The 22,951-nt window shown below is 40.0% G+C and overlaps 1 protein-coding gene across 2 annotated transcripts in view; it reads right to left on the bottom strand.

Annotated features, from left to right (window-relative positions):
* Nucleotides 1–22,951, bottom strand: part of DENND1B (DENN domain containing 1B) — a 181,493-nt gene that overhangs the window by 136,573 nt on the left and 21,969 nt on the right. For both annotated transcript variants that reach the window (XM_079981343.1, XM_079981342.1), the window contains exon 3: nucleotides 1,803–1,846. In XM_079981343.1, coding sequence (XP_079837469.1) covers nucleotides 1,803–1,846 — 44 coding nt within the window. The remainder of the gene's footprint in view (nucleotides 1–1,802; nucleotides 1,847–22,951) is intronic.

The following is a 22,951-nucleotide window of genomic DNA, read 5'->3' as shown; positions in this document are numbered from 1 at the left end:
CGAAAGCACCTCCGGGTGCAAGTAGATAAATAGGGACCGCTTACCAGCGGGAAGGTAAACGGCGTTTCCATGTGCGGCTCTGGCTCTGGCTCTGGCCAGAGCAGCGATGTCACGCTGGCCACGTGACCCGGAAGTGTCTCCGGACAGCGCTGGCCCCTGGCCTCTTAAGTGAGATGGGCGCACAACCCCAGAGTCTGTCAAGACTGGCCCGTACGGGCAGGGGTACCTTTACCTTTACCTTACTAACTTTAGCCCATTTCTCTAGTTTATCAAGGTAATGCTTTTTCATATTTGTTTAGATTTCTCACCTATTCTACTCAGAACAGAACACAATACTTATGTGCCTTTACCTTGGTTTATCCAACAGACCATAATGTTCATTAGGTTGGCTTCTAATAATTTAGCCAGTAAGATTTACGGCTGAAAAGGGACACAGGTTTACACCTCCCACATACAAAGCTGCTACTATGGCGTTTAACCCAATCGCAAGGACAGTTCGCCTTGCCATTGACCCTTTCCTATGCCATTCAACTCTATACATTTGTAGCTGGATTTAACAGAACACACACATATAAAAATACTAACATTTGCAACTGACAGACTTAATGAAACTTGCTTTTTGCATGGACACAAGCTTCGAATACAATCAACCTCAAATGCGCCTTTGATAGTAACATTTGAATAAGAGAGACAGAGTGAAATCGAAAACACAGCTGCTCCCAGGCAAAAAGTCTCATTCATTCAAATGGTATTTGCAGTCTACCTAAAGCTCTTGACTACTGGAATAGATTGCAACTTCATATTAATGTGTGAGCAACATGTTGCCAAGTAACAACACACATAAACTGGGGTTCTCTGTGTTGTCATAAAGAAGTATCATTGATCTGAATGAGTTTCACACATGCACAACTGACAATTTTGTTGGGAATTTCAGGGCCAAACTGCAAACTGCTGTGGCAACATACTTTTTATATAGGTTCCTATATTCAAAACAGAATTCAAACTGTTGTTTATGGTGTTTTTCTCCAAGGATCTTACACTATTTAAAGCAAAACTGAGAAATCTGTCTGAGCCACAGAAAGAAGAAAGTATACTGTTCAATAAAATAAAAATGAAAAGAGCGAAATGCATTCAATGAAGAAGCCTATCAAAAAAAAAAAAACAACCCATAATTTTTAGAGGACTCGGTTGTTGTTTTTAATGAAACCACTGTTTTAGACAACCACCTGTTTGTTGCAAGCATTACGCTCCTGTTTAAAACTGCTAACATGCCCAAGTGTCAAAGTAGCTCTGGTGAAAGAGAGAACATTTTCATGAATACTGAAATACCACCAACAGTATATACACAACCAACGTGTTAACATCAGTGCTGATACTAACAGTTGTGCAACCTCTTAGATTATCATTGGTGATGTGCGCCTGGTGGCCTGGTGCTGTGTGTCAATCATAATTTCCCAAATTTATTCCTCTGGAACTATATTCATGACTTCAGAAGAAGAAGAAATGCCACCACTGGCGTTTGGTCATAATATCCACACAGATTAAAAATAATAATGTGATAAATCCATGAAAGCAACTATCATAGTGTGCAATACTTCCTGCCACAAACACATTCTAATGATCAAATCAGCTGGTGAAGAGTCTTTTATTGTTATCATCAGCCATCTGCCTTTCTACAGTTGAATAGGAAAGCTTTAAAAAGCTGTAGAAAGGCAGGTTATTCTGATATTATTATTATTATTATTATTATTATTATTATTATTATTATATCATTTTAAAGGGATCAATCTCATGTTTCTAACCTTGTCTCCAAAGTCCTCCGGGAACTTCCACAAAACCACAGGATCTGTAAATAATTGACAGACAGCATTAATCAGAGACAAAAGAACAGAGTCTTAGAGTAGAGTACATTAATATTAAAGAGGGTCAACGTAGCTTCAGGCTCACAGACAGGTACAAAAAATGTGTCTCAAAACTCAGATCCGGGATTATTCAAAATATTTTTTTAAATTTCATATTTATGAAACTCCATGCATATTTGTTAACACAATAATAGAAGGTTATTTTGTGGTGTGTGTGTGTTTTCCGTTGCCTTTTACTCTGTGGCTGTTTCAATGCCTTTTTAAAGATGTTATTCCAATATTCATTTTTGCAAAAGGGAATTAAAAGTAGAAAAAATGCAAAATGTTTTTCAAATGTCACAAATATCACTGTTTTTTAAAGCAGTTCACCAAGCTTTCTTCTACATTTACAATTTAAAATTACAGGTTAGGAATATCACAGAATACTACACATTCACCAGTTGAAGTTTGGGACCTGCTACATCCAAAAATCATTTGGTTTTATGCAAACTAGCACTGGCTAAAGAAATGAATTTGATAGCTTAAGGGAGTTTTTCTTTCAATCCTAACCCCATGTAGGATGTGTACCTGGAACTCTTATCTGGCAGAACCCCCAAATACTTCATTCTGAGGGATGTTCTGTGTGATAAAAAAGTTGTCAAGTAAATAAAGCTTCAGTCTGCACAACACTTAAATAATTCTGTCTGATACTGTTGTTTCGAAATTTGCTACTACTTCAGTCTTTGTTATATGCAATTATGGTACGTTATTAGGTAGTAATAAAACACACATGCAGCAGTTAATTGCCATATGAATATATAAAACACAATAGATCCCACAAGCTTGAAATCTGTCCACATTTGCGCTAATCCATTCCACAAAATAAAAACCAGTATATATAGTCATGTTACTTGGTATTATGATATTGACTTTGCATCCCTCCAAAGGTCTTACTGGCCACTAACAAATATTCAAAGGATCAATTAATTTTCACACTTCCTTTCTGAAGTGCTCCCATCATTTTCATTTAAGGTACAGTGAGGAGAAGGGGACTTTTCCATCACAAAAAAGTGATGGATATTTTGGTGTACCCAGCACCACAATCCTGAATGTGAGTCTCCTACCCCCTGAGTTGACAGGTATGAAAACTTTTGTTCAGAATTCTTTGTGTACTGGGAAATTGATTAAGTGAATGGAAGGAGGGTGTTGACAAGAAGCAAGAGGCTACATCTTGACAAGGAGGAGGAAGCACAATCCTCTTCTGCAGTTATGTACTTCCTCTTCAGAACTACTGAGACCAAATTTACTTTTCCTGGGAAGACTGATTTCTAGACACCCAACAACGTTAAGTCAATTTTATGCTGATTTTATGGATGAGAGAACAGGAATAGCTAGAAGAAAACACCGTCACCATAGATGACTTGTAACTCGCTACACAGCTTAGATCAACATATGCCTTATAACAACTCAAAATATATTAGCGCTGGATTAAACACTTTTCATTTATATTTTTAAGTGACCATAAGACTCACCAAGTATTTGCAACTAATGTAGATATAATAATAATAATAATTATTATTATTATTATTATTATTATTATTATTATTTATATCCCGCCCTCCCCAGCCGAAGCCAGGCTCAGGGCAGCTAACAACAATAAAACAGTACAACACAACACAACACTCTAAAATCATTCATTATAAAATTAATTCAAATCAAACCAATGGCAACCATTGGGCCAGAGTTCCGCGAAGATTGCCGAAGGAGGGAGTCAGGCTGTGCCCTGGCCAAAGACCTGGTGGAGCAGCTCTGTCTTGCAGGCCCTGCGGAAAGATGTCAAGTCCCGCAGGGCCCTAGTCTCTTGTGTTATGAACATTATATTGGTTACAGATTTGCACAAAGTTGCTTCCACATGTGCAAGATATTGCTTCAGGTCCTCCTCCAGGAAAGGCATTCCATAAGACACAAGCAAGTGTCACCACGAGCCCTCCACTATGTGCAAATAATCCCTTTCCACTCGTGTAAATAGTGAGGTTTGGATCCAAGCCCCTGGGATTATCATACAGTTCAATAATCTATCCTACTTTCTCTAAGAACAAGTTATTTCATATTTACTGAAACTACAATACACTTATCTTAATTATAGCAAATTTAAGATGGACTAATGGTCAGGGGTCCCCTTTACCCCTTTTAATGGTGGTTAAAAATTAAATCCAACCCCTTCCTCCGTATTTAAAAGTTATTTTTTTAATTTCGTAAATGTCTAAACCTGTGTCCAGTCCAAACATGGATTCTAGGGTGGTGCACATTTTAAAAATTCAAACACGAATACAATATTAAAGCAAACTGCAAAAATCAAAACATAATAAAAACTAGAAGTAAAGTTAACATAGCATCACAGGTGTCCTCCAATAAAAATTACACGATATCAATATTAAACTCAAGACAAAGAGCATATGAAGGAAACCTGCTAAAAGTAGCCTCAGCAATTATCTAAACAAAGGAAAATTTACATTTCATATATGTTTGTTACTGTCAATTAATTTTAGATATTTAAAGGAAACACAGAATCACAGAATTATAAAGTTGGAAGGGACCACAAGGCTCATCTAGTACAAGCCCCTGCTAAGCAGAAATCTTGCCCAATGTGGAGCCCAAACCTGAAAACAAGAGCCTCATGCTCTACCATCTAAGCTTTCCCAACAGTTTTCTCTGCATTAGAAAATATACCCTACAAGAACTGAAGTTAATGGTTACTTAAGCTTTGATCCCATTTTGAAATCAGATTTCTACATCTTAGTTAATTAATATTCAAAACATCTTATTTTGGGCCAATATCAATATGGAGTGAAATGTTTCCAAAAAGAGAAATACAAACAGCAAGAGGTCAGTATATAACATTTCTGAAGAAGAAGAAGAGTTTGGATTTGATATCCTGCCTTTCACTACCCTAAGGAGTCTCAAAGCGGCTAACATTCTCCTTTCCCTTCCTCCCCCACAACAAACACTCTGTGAGGTGAGTGGGGCTGAGAGACTTCAAAGAAGTGTGACTGGCCCAAGGTCACCCAGCAGCTGCATGTGGAGGAGCGGAGACGCGAACCCGGTTCCCCAGATTAGGAGACTACCGCTCTTAACCACTACACCACACTGGCTCTCTTGACTAATAAAAAGTCAAGTTAATTTTTTACGGGTAACTTTACTATTTTGTATAAAAATTAATCTTGTACCATATTGTTTTCATTGGACCAGTTGATAAACTCCATAGGTTTTAGAACTAGAAACCAGTTTAGAGGGAAATAAATAGGTTTACTTCAACTTTTCCCTAAGGCTCTGAAAGTGGCATAGCAAGCAAAAAACAAGATGTTGTGCAGACTTGGTCACATTAGTTTTAGGAAACATGAGTGCACACATCCTTTTATTAAGATGCATGCAGATTAATAACATCTGCACGAGCATCTCAACTATTTTTCTATTTTTAAAAAATGTATTTTAACACAGTTTCTCTCTCCCCCCCCCCACACACACCAACATTCCCAAAGCAGATGCTCAGTTGAGATGCAGTGCAACTAGGCTCCCCAACAAGCTGGGAAGCAATACAACTCTCTCAAGCTGAGCTTTGGCTTCAGAGCAGCTGGCATGGCACACAGCTCACTTTCTAGCCACCAGCTTTTCCAAGACAGACTACTATCCCCGAGGCAGGTACTGAGTTGGGAGACTGGTGGAGAACTGCCTTCTCACTGACCATCAGTTTTAGAAAGGTTGGCAGAAATCCAACTGGTAAAATATCTCTGATCTGCACTGGGAGCAGATGCAGGGTTGTATCAGAAGCCTCTGTGCACAGCTTCAACTCCAAAGTTAGGTGTCTGGAAAGTGACGTATAATTTATACACCACCCTTTGTCCAAGAAAGGTGGCTCACGTAGCTTAATACAAACGCAAAATTCAAAGAATGCAGTACAGTGGTGCCTCGCAAGACGAAATTAATTCGTTCCGCGAGTTTTTTCGTCTTGCGATTTTTTCGTCTTGCGAAGCACGGACTTTGGAAAAGCTTCAAAAATCACCAAAGTCTTCAAAAACCTCAAAAAAGGCTACCACACTGTGTGCTATGAGTTGCTCCTCGAAGTGAATGCATGGTTTTAAGAAAAAGGAAACAAACTTGCAAGACAAAGGAAACAAACTTGCAAGACATTTTCGTCTGGCGAAGCAAGCCCATAGGGAAATCCGTCTTGCGAAGCAACTCAAAAAACGAAAAACTCTTTCGTTTTGTGAGTTTTTCGTCTTACGAGGCATTCATCTTGCGAGGTACCACTGTACAATAAATTGCACATGATAGACAGAGCGCACCATCAGCATATATGGCACTTTCCTGAGCACAAGAGGAAAGGTTCCCACCTTACACTCTAAAATTTGAGCCAGGAGAAAGATCAGAGAAAAGAGAAGGAAGTGGAGGCAAAAGTAATCAGGGAAAGAAAATGCAATTGTTTACATTAAGTGTACTTGAGCTTAGCTAGAGTGGGCATGGGAGCTTGGGGGTTAACTCAAAGGCTCCATGGGAAAAGGTGGGTTTTTAGGAGTGATTTGAAAGAAGTTGAAGAGAAAAGGCTTTAAAAAGAGTTGCTTTAAGAGACAAAGAAAGGAGGAGAAGAAAAGCTCAAACATCACTTAGTTAATCAATCACACCAAGTAGCCAAATTTGCACTGGCAGCCAAGAAGCTTCGTTCCAGCTATGTAAATGCACCCCAATCATAAGTCTTAATGTTGTAAATTTATTTTTATGTTGTAAACTGCTACAGGTTACGTGTATGACTTTAGATGAAAGATTCCTTTTATTCTCTGTCGTCCATTGTAAAGGACTTTGGTTATATACAGTAAAAATTGATTGATAGTTAAACAATCAATTAGTTACTCATCAATAGTCCAGATCCTCTCACCGCAAGTCACTTGTTCAAAAGTGGCTAAAAGACCACCATTCTGGCTTAAATGGTTACCACGTTAATATCACACCTATTAAGATAAATGCAGACCATGAATGCAGAGATTGCTTCTGTTTTGTCCCCCCCCCCCCCCCCAGCATGAGCAACAAACTATGATTTCTAATTTTGCTGTACATCCAAACTAGGAAGCATGGTTTGTTTAACTCAAACAAACCTTGGCTTGACACTATGGTTGGTTTGGAGTGAAACCAATCACTATTCTTGCTCTGGACATAATGCTAAGTAAAGGATATTAGGGTTGTGGCTCCCACTGCCTAGCAGGTACGACCGGAATGGAAGCCTTCTGCACATTCACAGTAACCCCCTAGCTATGATTTTCTGTAATGTGCAATCCCTGCCACTTAATGTACCATGCACAGTCCTTCACCTGGAACAAATTGCCGGCCTTTGAGGCTTCAGTGCCTGGTTGGCATCTGTGAGAGGGTTGCAAAATGCACAGTATTTGCCCACCAGTTATGGGAGAAATAGAGGTGTACCAAAGGACTTCAGTGAAAAGTTTCACAAAGTGTATCTACTGAGTTTATCTATTCATTCATTACTTCTGTACCATTTGCAGTTAATTAGTTACAAAAATACCATAGAGTACTCCAGCACTCTAAATAATAATGAGCAAATTAGAAAGGTTAGAAATAACCAATTTCCTGTTTGTCGTTTCAGCACAGCAAATTATATTGGTTACAGTAATTCCTACTGAAGGAGCAGTGTAAACCATGGGTAGGCAAACTAAGGGCCGGGGCCTGGATCCGGCCCAATCACCTTCTAAATCCGGCCTGCGGACAGTCCAGGAATCAGTGTGTTTTTACATGAGTAGAAAGTGTCCTTTTATTTAGAATGCATCTCTGGGTTATTTGTGGGGCACAGAAAATGTTCGTTATTATTTTTTCAAAATATAGTTCTGCCCCACAAGGTCTGAGGGACAGTGGACCGGCCCCCTGCTGAAAACGTTTGCTGACACCTGGTGTAAGCAGTCTGTAGTCAGGCCAGTTTTTAGCACAAAATATGGCTTTTTTATTTTAAGAACACACACACACATATTCTACAACTGGAAGAACTTACTGTTTTTAAACTCTCTTCCAGCAAACTGAAAGGGGATCGTTCTGGTGTGCAGCACTGAACTTTTTAAAATTGGAATTATTAGGTTATTATATATACACACCTTAAAAAGAATTGGCTGCAAGTGGCTAGGAAAGCATATCAGATTAATTTTTTAACAGATTTCATATAAGGGATACACACTATAAACCAGAAATATTACTGTCAGGCACATCGGACTTTAGGTGAGGGTCTCAGAATCTTATCTCAGAAGGATAAAAGTGGAAGATGTTTTAGTAGCTGAATGAAAAGCTGCCTGGGCAAGTAAGGAAGAAAGCAGTCAGTATTTGCCAAGGAACAGTAATCAAAAGAAAGAACAAGGGCAAAACAGAGTAGAGGAACTTAATAAAAAAAAAAGAGGGGGTGCAGAGAACCTTAAAGAACACTTGCTATCTTGTCTGGCACTTAAAATATGTTAGATTAAAGACAATATGCAAATGACAGTGCCACTTTAAGACATACTTGAAAGCACACTTTAATGCAAATCATAGACTTGGTGGATTTATGCTCATGAAAAGAATTTTGCTGATGTTATCAGTCCACTCTTTACTATAGCAGTCGTACCTTGTAAAAGCAGGCAATCTGTTACAAGGAATATTTGGCCAAAAGAGGTGTGTGTGCATGTGTGAATCCAATTACTCCAATTTTAAAGAATGGATTGAACTAAAGTTATTCTGGTTATATTAGTTGTGTGTGGACAATCTAGGAAAGAAAAACTTTTTTGGGGAGAACTTCTATTCAGTTTTGTGGACAACTGAAAAAAAAAGCTGATTTTTCATAGTATTATCAGAGTTTAGCGCAACACTGAAAACAACACTATCATCAGCTTGCTTTCTAGGAAGTTTCTTGTAGCTGCTGTTGTTAAAATGAAAATGCTTCCTTTGAAATGTAAATATAATTCTTGTATGGTGCAATATAACGGCAAATCAGTAGAGTGCACTACTATGGTTACTAAAAGGCAGAAATGAGTGCCTTTTCTGGTGGCTTCTGACCTGATCCAAGGAGTATGGCATGGTAGAGGAGATCATGAGGGACTGAAATTTATTCTGAAGATGTCTGTCACAGTGCCGTTAGCCTGCAGCAAAGAAGCCCTGATCCAGATTCAGTGAAAAGTGGATGGTTGCCCACCAAAACAAATTTTTATATATAGAAACACATGAACATGACCTTTGATCAACTCAAGCATGAGTTGTCTCATTATACTCTAGAGTGGCTAATCTGTTATCTGCAACATCTGTGATATGGAAGAAGTCCATGATGTTGAAACACATCTGGCAACTGGAATAGTTAATATCACACATATTAGATTTTATTTTTTTTTAATTCTCCCCATATGCCAAGGAACTTTATATTTAACAATAAATATCTGTACTGAAAATACATGTACTGAAACATTTTAGTTTTATTTGTAAATGCATGTCTCTATGTTCATATGTGATAGTAAAACACATTATTTTTGACTCTGCAATTCTGTCAACCAAAACAATGATATTTTTATTTAACAATTCCATACCAAACTGTATTACGAAAGTAAACACAAATATAAACATAGATAACTGCCTCCCCCTATGAAGAGTATTTCAGGATTCCTTAAAGGGCATTTCTTTAATAAACAACATATTCTATAAATAATATTAAAAAAATATTCTATTTAGCATAATATTTGATCTACTATAATGTATACTGTTAATTTTTCATTTACAGCATCCTTGTTTTCCATAGGCTATAATCAAAACAAATCATGGTGTTAATCAGATCCACATTTCATTTTTCTTAATTCATCTAATCTTTCTTCAATTGATCCTATCTTCCCAAGCCATTTTATATACAGTTGTAATTACCAAATTCCTGGCTATTTATAAAATCCATAAACAAATACCAACCTGCCAAAAACTTGAGTGACTTTCTTTGACCTCTCATTACTTGAGGTCTGTGAGACAATCTTACCAATACAGCTATTTGCCAAACGTTACAGTACCAATAATCTAGATTCATTAATGACATATTTTACCCAAAGACCTCAATGTTATGTGCACATATTTCACCTATTTAAAGGCTTCCTTCCGCCTAGCATCTATGGAAACAAATAATGATGGGCTGGTTCACATGTAATGCTTCCAATCTCTTATGCATAGCTAAGGGCCTGAGAGCAAATTCTCAGATTATGTGTTCTCTCGCCACCCTGATCCAAGATTAAAGGTGTATTTCAGCATTTACCTTATCCGGCCAATGATCTTCTCTTAATCCCAAACTGATCTGCTCTTAATCACAGGACTCTAGTCATGAATCAGAAGGATGATGCTGGTCAGCAAATTAGGAACCACTGCTAAAGATACTGCCAGCATGAACCTAAGCATGCTTAAAACTTCCAAGTAGGAACAGAGTAAGACATGGGCATAGCCAGGACTTAAGTTGGGGGGAGCAAGTAGACAGGATTTATGTTGGGAAGACAGAGCACCCGCCTGTCATCATCATCTGTCTGGCTCTGTCTAACATATTCAGAATGAAATGTCTCAACAACAGTTGTTTTAAACTACTTTCTTTTGATCCCAAGGGCTCAAAAAAATCTGTCAATATCTTTCTACAATTTCTACTTTTAGTTAAGTATTTTTATTTATTTACTTGATTCAGGGAAAGGCATCTCTCCACGGTATACCCAGGGAGTAAGAAGAGAATATGAAATCTTGCCCACACCTTTTTAAACCCGATTCTGAAATTAACAGCATCCATTTAAGGAGACTTTACACACAACAAAGGTCCATAATATTCCTACAAATATATCAGAAAAGACTAGACAGAGAAGCTGTCTCCAGGCATTCACTGTTGGACATTTGAAGGAGCCTTCAGGAATGTGTGAGACTAGCTCTATCACCTTGATAATGCCCAGGGCGCAAGCAGACACATGATTGGCAGAGTCTGAAGAGACCCACTTCATTGCATGGAAGGTTTCCAACTCAAGGACAAGAATCCTAGTCAATCAGCATTCCCACTCCAGTTGGAAATCCGTCACATAATAAGGGAAGCCCCTTCAGATTCAGCTGATCACTAATAGCCAACTTCCTAATAACTGTGTGCCTGTGTCTCTCCCCGCCCCACTTTTTTTTCTTTTTTGGTACTAACAAAACAGATCCAACTTTGAGCTACTTTAATGGAAGGTCAATCCTCTTTGCCCAATATTGTGCTATACCATTTAAAAACAGAATGGAAAGTCACTGGGAGCATAAAGGAAAGCCTGTTTTGCTACAATGCCATTAGTTATGCTACAAAATGAAAACCTTAATCAGGTGAAGGTTCATTGCACAGAAAGTACAAAGATGAAATTGAACCTGCCAAGCTTTTAGCTTGGATTCCTACAAACTAAGGGATTTCAAGAAACGAATTCCCCAGCTTATCTCCTGGGTTAACGAGTAGGCTTGAAAGACATGCCACCTTTTAAAACTTCAACAAGCAAATGTAAAATTAGCCCATTAAATTATTAAATTAAATTAAATTAAATTAAATTAAATTAACACTTTTAATTTAAAACCTTGAATTTAAAACCTCAAAGTGAAGATGGTACTTTTTTAGAAAAAGGCAGGCAAACACTGTACAACTGTCCTCAGAACACCTAACATTTGGCGAAAAGCTACAGTCATTACTGGACAGGGACTGCCTGGCCAGGTTCTTGAAAGACCCTTCCCACACAGATTCTCCTGATGTACTGTAAAGACCTTTTTATGCAGGCATTTGGTTAGCTGAGATGTTTGGTCATTCTGATGGTGAGGATTTGATTTATTGTTTTTGTGATTTCATTTCTCAGATGGTTTATTATATAATTTGTATGTATTATATGTTTAATGATATAGCCCACTATGGAGTTCGTTTTAAAGAACAATAGATTACAATAATCCCCCCCACAAGGACACAGATAGTTAAAATGTGGTATGCGGCAATGCGGGAGAAGGTACTCTCAGTAATGGAATTTCATCTCCTCTCAGATATGGTTGGCTCCCATTCTGGTGAGTTTTTAGTGCTAGTGGAAGACTCATTTATTCATTCAGGCTTTTGTGGACCCCACTAAACTGCTGTGCTTCTGGTTTCATGGGGATTTTTTCTCTAGTTCTTGCTCCTGTTTTAATAAGCATCGTATATCTGGCTTTTAATGTAATCTGCTCTGGGATTGCTTCAGCAGTGACACAAGAAATATTTTAAATAAATAATAATGAAATAATAGAATTATCACTGCTAATATCCTACAGCACATTGGCTGGTGATGGCACTTATCATTTGGCGCTTAATAGAAAAAAGCTGTGGAGCTGTTGCACGTCTTTTACAAAAGATAAGCATGACAAAGCATGCATAAAATAATATGCACCTAACAGCTGAACATATCTTCTATTTCCACCACTCAAAGAAGATAAATTTGCTTTAACTGATTTCAACACTGTATTTTTATATTGTTGTAACCTGAACTGAGGCTTGATGGTAAAGGGTGGATAAGAAATCCAGTTATGGTAGTGGTTGTTGTTCATGAAGCCCGGAATGCAGAAAGACCAGAACTTCAGGGAAAAGCATGTAATTCTTACCTCTGAAGTCCTTAACTCAACACAAGATGCTGTGCAGGACAGTTACTATAAAAGACAAGGGCGAAAATCCAGTACAAAGACTGGTATGCTAGGATAGTCAGCATATCTACTGTGTGCTCCACAAGAGCATAGAAATACAACAGTGGTGGGAAATCAGCATCCATGCACTTAATTCCAAAGAGGTGTCAACAATATGTCCATGTTCCTGTGTAATTGTTAATCTAGGTTGCTTTGTGCAAAATGCTCCCTTTCTGTGGAAATGCCCTTTTTTCAATAGTTTCTAATCACCAAAGTTCTTAAATGTGCACAGCATGAGGCCAAACGTGTGCTCTGTCATCTGAGCTATGATGTGGGGTTTTGATACAGGTGGTATATGCTGTGACTGGGTACTGAGTTATACCCTAATTTATGCTGTTTTGTGGCAACCATTTTTGGGGGGAGGGGGAGAATCCCCTCCAATTCATTGCACCATGTCTGTGGCTGGTGTAAAGTTGCACTGTCAATCGGAGTAGGAACAGTTTCTCCTCGTGCCACCCCACATTATGCCCTGTGATTCCACTCTCATCCCTTCCAGTGGAACAGTACCAGCAAGGAAGTGTTCCACGAAGGCATGCGAACTATTTTGCCAGCATATATATCCTAACAGTAGCATATCTGGCATTCTGCCAGCACAGCAGAGCTTCTACCAAATCCCAGAATGTCCCAGCAGACAGGTCTTCAGTACAGGATCGTGCCCTTCAACTTGCACAATACTGTTAATGGGTTTGCAAGGGGACCAAAACCTGGGTGCTAGGTTCTCCCCATAATCTCTGAAATTAGTAAATGTGGGGTTTGAAGTCAAGCCAAGACAGCTTCCTCAGGAGATTAGAGAGGTGCCATCAAAGAACAAAGACAGGTGGTGACAGAGTCATTAACCTGACAATAGGTGAGACATTCAGCAACAGACAAGAAAGCAGGAGACTACTAGGATTACAGGGAGCACGATGTCACGACAGAAGGAGGTGCTTTTTGCAGGAGGCTTTTGAATCATAGGTTCCCAGTGTGACAGGGGGGATGCTGGATGAGGAAAGGAAGGAGTTGTTTTCTGCAAAGGCTGCTGGGAAGAGGCCGCAGCAAGTAGGCAGAACTCCATGCAGCGCTGGCTGGAGGAGGCTGCACCAAGAGACAATGTGCCTTGATTTCCTAATGGAAACACAACCCTGGGTGAGCACCTGGAACCCCCTGGAATCTTGCTACCTCTTGGCAGACACTGGGCTGTAACAATACTGTGTTGGTTGGTACTGCATAACTTGAAAATTTCAAGCCTTTTTACAAAGGGAAATCTAATCATGCTTATTAAAGCATATACAAATGAACTGGAATGACATTCAAATATCAGTGAACTGTAAGTTGTTATCTCAGTAGTGTTTCCATAATAAAAACCTAGAATACAAAACTGAGCTGCAGGTTTTTTTAAAAAAGCAAACAAACTGAAAATCCCTTTTTTAAAAAATAGTTCCCGAAAACCATTTCTTCTTTTTTTATTTTCCTTTCCCCACTAAGGAAATGTAAACCCTCAGTTTTTAACACAGGTAATGCAGGGACACACAAGGGAACTTCACTGACACTAAGAAGCCAAACCTGACCTGATAGATCAATTCCCATTCTGGGGAGTATCCAGGATACCATAATTCAAACCACTCTGATTGTGACATTGCCAACTGTATCAGATTATATTTTGCAGCTTGGTGATTCCACTAGGAATTTAACTTGAGAACCTAACCTTTCTTACTTGCACAAAGAAGTCTTTAAAAGCTCTTCCAGATTTAAACAGAAAATCACAATCAAATTTAAAACTGTGACCATTACTGCTTGTAAATATAAAGAGTGTACTTCAAAGGCCAAGTTTACTACTCTACCCGTAAACTTCATCTTTTGTCGTACTATTCATGTTCAATATTGTTTGACTGTTCAAATATACCAAGCAGTGTCATGGTTTAAAGACACTTTATTAATCAATAACTATAAACCTTTTTTATTTTCCTTTTCCATTTTATACCAGGCCTATTTCAATAGCCTAAGAGGGGGAAATACACTCATCAGTCACCTGACGGAGTAATTCGAAACTTAACGAAACAGGGCTAATGGGTGAGAATTGAATTGAAAACACCTTGACAAAGAAAGCAATTTCTTTTCTTCGCACTCCTCTGAAGCTGTGGGTGATCACTGAAATCGAACCATCAACAGTGAGGGGCCATCTGTCCCAAGGGCCTTCCACATGAACACAAGGAAAAAAATTTAAATGCTGCTCCGCATACATTCAAGCATTGATTTATCTATGACAGGCAACATGTAGCTGAAAATCTATGTTTTGACGTACTTCACATACCAGTCTTTAAAGTCAACACCAAACTTCTGATAAGAACAAAGCAAGAAGGCAGGTTAATAGAACTGCTCAGAGAAAAATCAGTGTTACTCCAACAGCTAAGAAACCTTTTAATGGAATTATATCACTAGGCTAAGTTACAGGCCTTTTGCCTTATGCAGAGATTCAGTTCACACATCACTTCTATCCATTGTTACACTTGTACCTATATTTATATGATATTTGTACATACAGGATTGAGCCAGATTACTGTTCCGCAGGACCAAAAACAAAACAAAACACATGGATAGAACAACGATGCAGAATGCCCAAGGCACTCAAAACAGCACTAAGTGGCTTGAGAATCACAAAATTCAATAATCCACATGAATGCTGAATTACTGTCTCACTGGATATCTACAGAAAGGAGATAAACTGAATTCTGTGCTGGAAACTAATGGATATTTGAAAGAACTCTCAGTAATATTGGTACGCTTCAGCCCACATCACTCCCCAGGCACACTGAATATTAAGCTGGATGGCCCTCTTGGCTGGTTATTCCTGTTAACTACAAATGCTGCTTTGCAAAGTATTTATTTACTGTACAGCAGATGTGAGGAACTTGGGCACTTCCAGATCTTGTTGGTCTCCAATTCCAAACCCCAGGCAGCAGGGTCAATAATCAGTTATGATATCAGCTGTAGTACAGCAACATCTGGGGAGGGAGGGCACAGGTGCCCCAGTTCTGATCCAAGGAGTATCACAATGTTTCAAAGCATTGTGAGCAAAGTATGGAAAGGATTTAGCGTGTCGGGGGAAAGTCCCAGATAAATCTTCTTGACTTCAAAGTAGCCTCAACTAAAGTGGCTATCTGCTCTAAGAAACCTTCCAAGTGTCCTTTAACAAGTTACTACTACTGACTAGTAGTAACTTTGCTAACAGCAATGTTTTTACTATTTGTAAAAATAGGTTCCAAACTAATGATTTTATAATAAATTGTAGTGGTACCCCTTTCTGATAGAGAAACCCTATTGGAAGGAGTCTCTAAATTCTGAGAAGAGTAAAGAGACTTTTTCTATGTCCGCGAAGTGTCAGATTACAAACCTTCTAACATTAGTGCCATTGTGAGAAATTTAATTCAATTATTTTTATTTTTCTGTATGTTTGTTTGTTCAGCATTCATATAACCTCAAAAGCCACTTACTTCTATTATTAATGGAAATAAGAAGCTTCAAGTAAAAAACATTGTTTAGATAAAGAAGAGAAGAAGCAGAAAGTCTGGGGTTGTGTGAACTGAAATCTCAAATTAAAATTAAAAGCATAATGACAAAAACACAGTAAATACCACAGGAGCTGACTCACTGAATGAGGGTGGCAATTACTAGCCAAAGTGATGTTTGTGTTGTGAACAATGATCTTAAATAGATGACAACACCAATTCCCATACTTTTAGTTAATTATTCCTAAGCATCGCCTCGTGGGACGCAGGTGGCGCTGTGGGTTAAAGCCTCAGCGCCTAGGGCTTGCCGATCGAAAGGTCGGCGGTTCGAATCCCTGCGGCGGGGTGCGCTCCCGCTGCTCGGTCCCAGCGCCTGCCAACCTAGCAGTTTGAAAGCACCTCCGGGTGCAAGTAGATAAATAGGGACCGCTTACCAGCGGGAAGGTAAACGGCGTTTCCGTGTGCGGCTCTGGCTCTGGCTCTGGCTCTGGCCAGAGCAGCGATGTCACGCTGGCCACGTGACCCGGAAGTGTCTCCGGACAGCGCTGGCCCCTGGCCTCTTAAGTGAGATGGGCGCACAACCCCAGAGTCTGTCAAGACTGGCCTGTACGGGCAGGGGTACCTAAGCATCGCCTTATAAAATATTTCTGCAGTAATGGATAATACTTTTAAAAGTATTTCAACAATACTCTTCATATGGAGCAGGAAGGGTAACAAGACATCCTTTAGGATAGAAAACGAGATCAAAACAGTGAAATACATCACAACATGAAGGCTGGATCAGAGACACAATGCTTTCAACTCTCTGAAGAAAACAGTTTTGAAAAGGGGGTTGCTTCTTGAGAAGGCAGAGGCCCCGGGAAGATGCAGTTATTTATATTAATCATGGCACTTTTGATCCAGAGTAGGCCACTGGGACAGCAGATTCTGATCCCATCTTCTGCTATGCCAGTCTAGACTAAGTACCGCTAGAAACTTATGTGAGAGTCATAGCACATGTGTTGCATGTAGACAGCTCCTGTGGTTACCATATTTTTCGCTCCATAAGACACACTTTTTTCTTCCTAAAAAGTAAGGGGAAATGTCTGTGTGTCTTATGGAGCGAATGCGTGGTCCCTGGAGCTAAATTGCCCAGGGATGAAAAGCAGATCATGCTTTTTTTTTGCTTTTTTTGAAAGAGAGAAGTGGGAGCTGAAAGGAAGCAAGCGATCGGGGAGGGAGATAAGGGACACTAGAGATAAAGGAGGCTGCCTGGGAAGGGGGAGGTAAAAGCCCATGGATCCTCAGGATTTTTGCATTGGGTCACCCCAAATTCACCATCAGATCACATAGCATGTCCATGGCTACAGCCTGCACCACAAAAATCATACATCCACTGTTTTGTTCCGAATTTCTTTTTTCTGGTTTTCCTCCTCTAAAAACTAGGTGCGTCTTATGGAGCGAAAAATACGGTAAAATAGAAAAAGAAAACAGTTCTCCAAAAGCAGGACTGGGCAAGGCTACTTTGCCTGAAACCCTGGAGAACTGATGATAGCTGGAATGGAGAGTAAGGGGCTGGATGTACCTATAGTCTTGTTTGCACTTCATACTAAGCCAAATATATAAGCACACAGGTTTCCAGAGAGGAAATGCCAGCTGCTTTGCTCCTTCCCTGCCGTTCTGTTGCTGTATTGCACTCAGATAAGCCATGGTTTGTTCAAAAGCATAGTTTGGCATAATGTGACATGCAAAACAAGCCAGTATAAAGCAGCATCATGTGTCCATTATGCTTACTGCAGTATGATTTCAAACCTATTAACATTATATATACAATATATATATAAATAGAGTATACTATACAGTGATACCTCAGTTTAAGAACAGCCCTGTTTATGAACTAATCAGTTTACGAACTCCGCAAAACCAGAAGTAGTGTTCTGGTTTGTGAACTTTACCTCGGTCTAAGCAGAGAATCCGAACATTGGAAGGGCACTAGCAGCGGGAGGCCTCATTAGAGAAAGCGCGCCTCGGTTTAAGAACGTTTTCAGTTTAAGAATGGACTTCCGGAAAGGATTAAGTTCATAAACCGAGGTACCACTGTATATACATCTATAACACATGCCCTTCTATTCAAATAAATATTGGCTTCATTTCCAAGTCATTAAGATTATAGTATTTTTAAGGAGAGGAAGACAAACACTTTAAGTTACTGTCCATTTCCTGTTGCAAATTATACTATACAGCAGACCCAGACAACAAGCTCAAAATCCCAGCACTACACTGCATACTCTTGATTGTTGATGCTTGACTTACAGAAAAAAAAGGAGGGTAACCAGTTAGGCTTAGACCAGTAAATCTGAGCATGTGGAATATGTCTATTAACTATCAGCATCCACCTCCATCATTTATAATTGGATTGTGCCTAAGTTCCACAGTACTTATAATGCCAAAACAAGATCAGAGAGAGAAATGTCCTGATTTCTTTTGCATTACAACTGGGAACAGCTCTCCCCTGGTGTTGCACAATAGCAGTGACCACCCAAAGACCTCTGCATTAACTATGGACACTCTTCCCACTGCCTGCCAAAGAAACGGGCATGAGGAAAGCCCACGATGTAGGTTGTCCTTTATAACTGCCCTAAGGAAGGATAAAATTTCTTACTGAGAAACAAAAAAAATATGGAGATTCCAGGGAATAAATTTAGTTGTGTGTACAGATGTTGCAAACTGAGGTATCCCCTTATATGGAATCCCACGGGGTGTTTGAACGTGTGCTCTAAAAAAAAAAAAAAAATCTACTTTAGAACTCCTCATACTTCAAACTATCTAACTGGGGGGAGGGAGGGGGGAGAACCTGCGCCAGTTACAAGAAACTAAAGTCCGCAGAAATCATGCCGTCTTACGAGAATTCATGTAACCACACCTGACAATCATTTGCTTGACCCATTTTGAGTAAACAATACACAGGGTACTTGAAGGGGTTTTTTCCTGCCCTTGTTTTATCCCACTCTTTGCTGGTCTCTTATTTTACGGTCAGAGGTTAAACTCCTGACCTCTCACCTTTAAGGCAAGTTTTTCTCCTCTCTTGCATAAAAAAAAAGTTTTTCACACTGTGAGCATTTAGATTAGCCTCTCTCCTTTGGAACAAAAGCCACGTCTTTGTATCGCTGGTTTGGGCATGGAGTCTGTACATCAGAGGAAGCTGCTCCTACTTAACATTCACAATAACTGTATTGTGAGGCCCCACTAAAGCCTCGTCTCTCAGTGTCTAGACTTTCACCCAACCAGCCAGAAAAAGAAAATCCTATCAAGCACTCAACTGAAAATTAACTAAGGTACCCTGTTGTGAACCTGATGAAGATGTTATTTGAACATACGGTAAAACTTTCCATTGTTTAATAGAGAGATAGGAGAAAACTTTAAGAGGCCTGAGCTTTAAACAATCATTGGCACTAATTCCCTTATGGGTCAGTACGTGCATTTTATTGGGATGCAGCTACCAGCCCTCTCTGCTCCTTTAAAGTGCACAGAGTACAAGATGACATTCAAACTGCTTGTTATTGAAAATATATTTGCCCCTACTTTATTTAGTCTAAAGCAAGCCATTTATATATATATATATATATTTAAAAAAAATTAAGCATTTTTTGTGCGGCAACAAAAAAGATTCCTATGGTGAGGCATATGGCAATGGAGCAACCCACAAGCCTTGGTACTGAGGATGCAGCTTTATAGGCTTAGGATTTTAATATCATTGATGCTTTAGAAAGAAAATGAAAGCATTTCATCAACTGATAGCCACATATATTGTGGGTCTTGAATAAAGTCACCAAGACACACCAATGACATTGTGAACAAAAATGCTTATATTTCTGCCTAGTTTACTGGTAACAATTACTCAGGCTGAGCAAAGAAATTCAATCAGTATCCAGCTTGCTAGAATTTAAAGAGCTCAGGGGCTCTGAATCAAGACACCTTGGTGCTTCTTTGTCTATAGGCAACTGTTCTGCTGCAGTGACTACACTCATGCCATCTTCTAGCAGTCCAGCAAGTTTATGCACTTACTAGCAGAAGCAGTAAATAGCAAAAACAAACACAGGATAGGAAGACAAGCAAACTCGAATGGAGAACAGGAAGGCAAATATGTAAGAAAGTTACTTAAAAAGAAATTTGATTCAGGCGTTTCCAGGTTTCAAGTGTTTAAATGTTCTAGAATTAGCTCATCTAGCGAACCTTAAATCAACTTAAGATTTATGTTCACACATTTACTGCACTACTATCAACAGATAATTTTATGAGAGCTAGTTATCAGCTTCATTATACAACGTGTGTCAGAAATATTTGGCCATTCTTACTGCATGCCTAGTCTTCAACATGTTTGATATTGTCCTTAAACACTCCTCCCACACTTTTGGAAGAGGCACAACACATCATAGCACCCTTTCCGTTCAATCTACCATTCCATTCCCATCACCTTAACCATTATTTAAGAAACACATTACTCAGAGGGAGCTAGAAAACTCTTCTCTGACAAAGGTCACATTTTCTTGGGAGTTTTCTGTTGGGGCTGCATGCCAATTGTAGGTGGAACTGAAACCTGTCCTTCTCTGAGAGTTTTTTTTTTCTTTCTGTCTCTCCTCACCTAGCATGGTGGGAGAAAAAGATCACTATTGCCAGAGTTCTCAACTGATCACCTGTAGAGAGCTGGTCACTGAGTGTGTGTGGAGGGAGGGAGGGAGGGAGGGAGGGAGGGAGAAAGAAAGGACAGAGCTGTGCACACTGGCCTTGCTCCCAACCCTCACTTGTTTAGCTGAAGGCCAGAATAAAGCCAGTGTGTACACAACTTTACATGCATTCGGTTCCTGGTTGAGCAGAGAGCACCACACCACCTAGGCTGTATTCTGACTTCCTGTGGATGTTAGAGACAGCAACAGCACTAACAATTGCACCATCCATGCATGCATAGTTTTCATGAGCAGTGTTCATGAGGCATGCTTCAGATCTGTGCTAAATTTGGTGCTTAGGATCAGTAATGAACTGGATGGCGATAAAACAAATTCAAGCTCAGTCCAGGCAAGGCAAACAGCTGGTCATTTGTCTAACCAGGATAGTGATGTTCAGCCTGGATGGGATGGAATTGCACTCCCCATGAAAGATCCAGTCTGCAGTGCTGAGACACTGACTAATCCAGCTTTGTCACTGGAGGCCCATGGCACACACAGTGTTATGTAATCACCAAATACCAAGTATGCCTGAAGCGCCAACTGCAACCCCTCCCAGACAGAGATAGCCTAGCTAAAAGAGAACATAAATAGTTTAACATAAAGTGAGAAGAGAAGATTCTGTTAGTTGCAGCAAGAAGAAGAGCTAGGAATAGTGCTCATCTATTGCAGGTGGGAAGGGACTACAATTTCCACAGAAGCAGGATGTAAGACTAACATATAAATGAAAAGATGCATGGATAGCCTGCTTAGTGCTGCCATTTGAAATGTAGGCCAGTACTTGGATAACCACATGCATGGCTCACTACTTCTCTTGTGGCCTTAAAAGTCTCCTACCCCAGCATGGCTAGAAGCAGCAAGACCCTCTATACAGGGTTTGTCATGAATGACCTTCCAGCTCATATGGATAGCTGTTCAGAAGGCTATGTCAGCACAAACCAAACTACCAAGAAAAAGCATAGAACAGCATTTCCATGTAGCACTAAAAATATTCAGGTTAGGATTTCAAAGATTAAAAAGCTAAAATATCAAAGTATTTGAAACAGGGTAGGTGAGTAATTAAAATACAGAAACCTATCCCAAAGTCACCCTACACACCCTATTTCCAGTCCTAGTTACTAGTCTAAAATTGTTTGCTATTACCTCAACTTCCTCCTCCCAGATTTTTGTTATTTTCAGGTTTGACAAAACATTGGTCGCTTACAGGTGATCTGTGTATTCAGCATTCTGATTTGTTTGCACTGATTTTGTCAGGAGGTTTAGCACTACTTAGTGCTAAATTGGAGCAAAAGGCAATTGACCTTTACTCTGATTTAGCACTGAAGAGCAGGTTGTCCCTGGGAAAGGAGCTGAGCAAGGGGAAGACTGCTTAGACCCAGGGGTATAGCATGGGGAGGACAGGAAGATGGCCCTGGCTGCAGAATCTTGGGGGGCACAAACCAGCCCCCCCCCCATGGACCTGGCGCCCAAGCACTCACCCATCAGCAGGCAGACGCTGAATGGGTGTGGGAATGGAGGGTAAAGAGCACCCTCCACGCCCCACTGGTGCTTGGGTGGGGATAGAGTATGGAGCATGCTCTTCACCCTCTGTGCCCCGCCTGGCATATGTGTGCCAGTACATCAGCGGTGGGGGCTGGGAGAGGATGCCCTCCATGCTCACCCAGTCCGCACTGCTGATGGGCAGAAACTCATGTGCGGGGGGGGGGTCAGGGCATAGAGGGTGCTGTTCAACTTCTGCACTCTGCCCCCCCCCAGCAGTGGCAGTGGCCTCTATCCCGCTGGGGAAAGGGCATGCAGCAGCAGCCACGTCCCCATGCACATCAAATAGGAAGCAAGGAAGTAAGAGCTTAACAAGATGGGGAAAACCCCTCCCTTTCTTTAGCTGGCCTGAAAGGGAGAAAAAATCCAGAGTTGGGTATACTGTTCAAGAAGTGGGTACAACCAGAACCGTGACAAGCAACATAATCCTCTACCAAGTCAGTTCTACTAGTACATTCAGATGAGTTTACTGCCATGTAGGACTGCAACCTAAGTTTCTCTTGAGCTGAATCTGTGAGTGTACTCTTTGAGCTTTATCACTGGCACAATCCTATACTTAAACCACAGCCCCAAAACTTGTGTGACTGAAAGAAGTAGCCATTATCTCCTGCAAGATGCATTTTTTTACTATCTTCTCATCCCCAAGCTGAACAGCACT

This window comes from Podarcis cretensis, assembly GCF_951804945.1.
Source record: "Podarcis cretensis genome assembly, chromosome: 6".
Taxonomy (NCBI): domain Eukaryota; kingdom Metazoa; phylum Chordata; class Lepidosauria; order Squamata; family Lacertidae; genus Podarcis; species Podarcis cretensis.
Note: the sequence above shows the minus strand (reverse complement) of the source record. Positions and strands in the feature narration are given on the sequence as shown.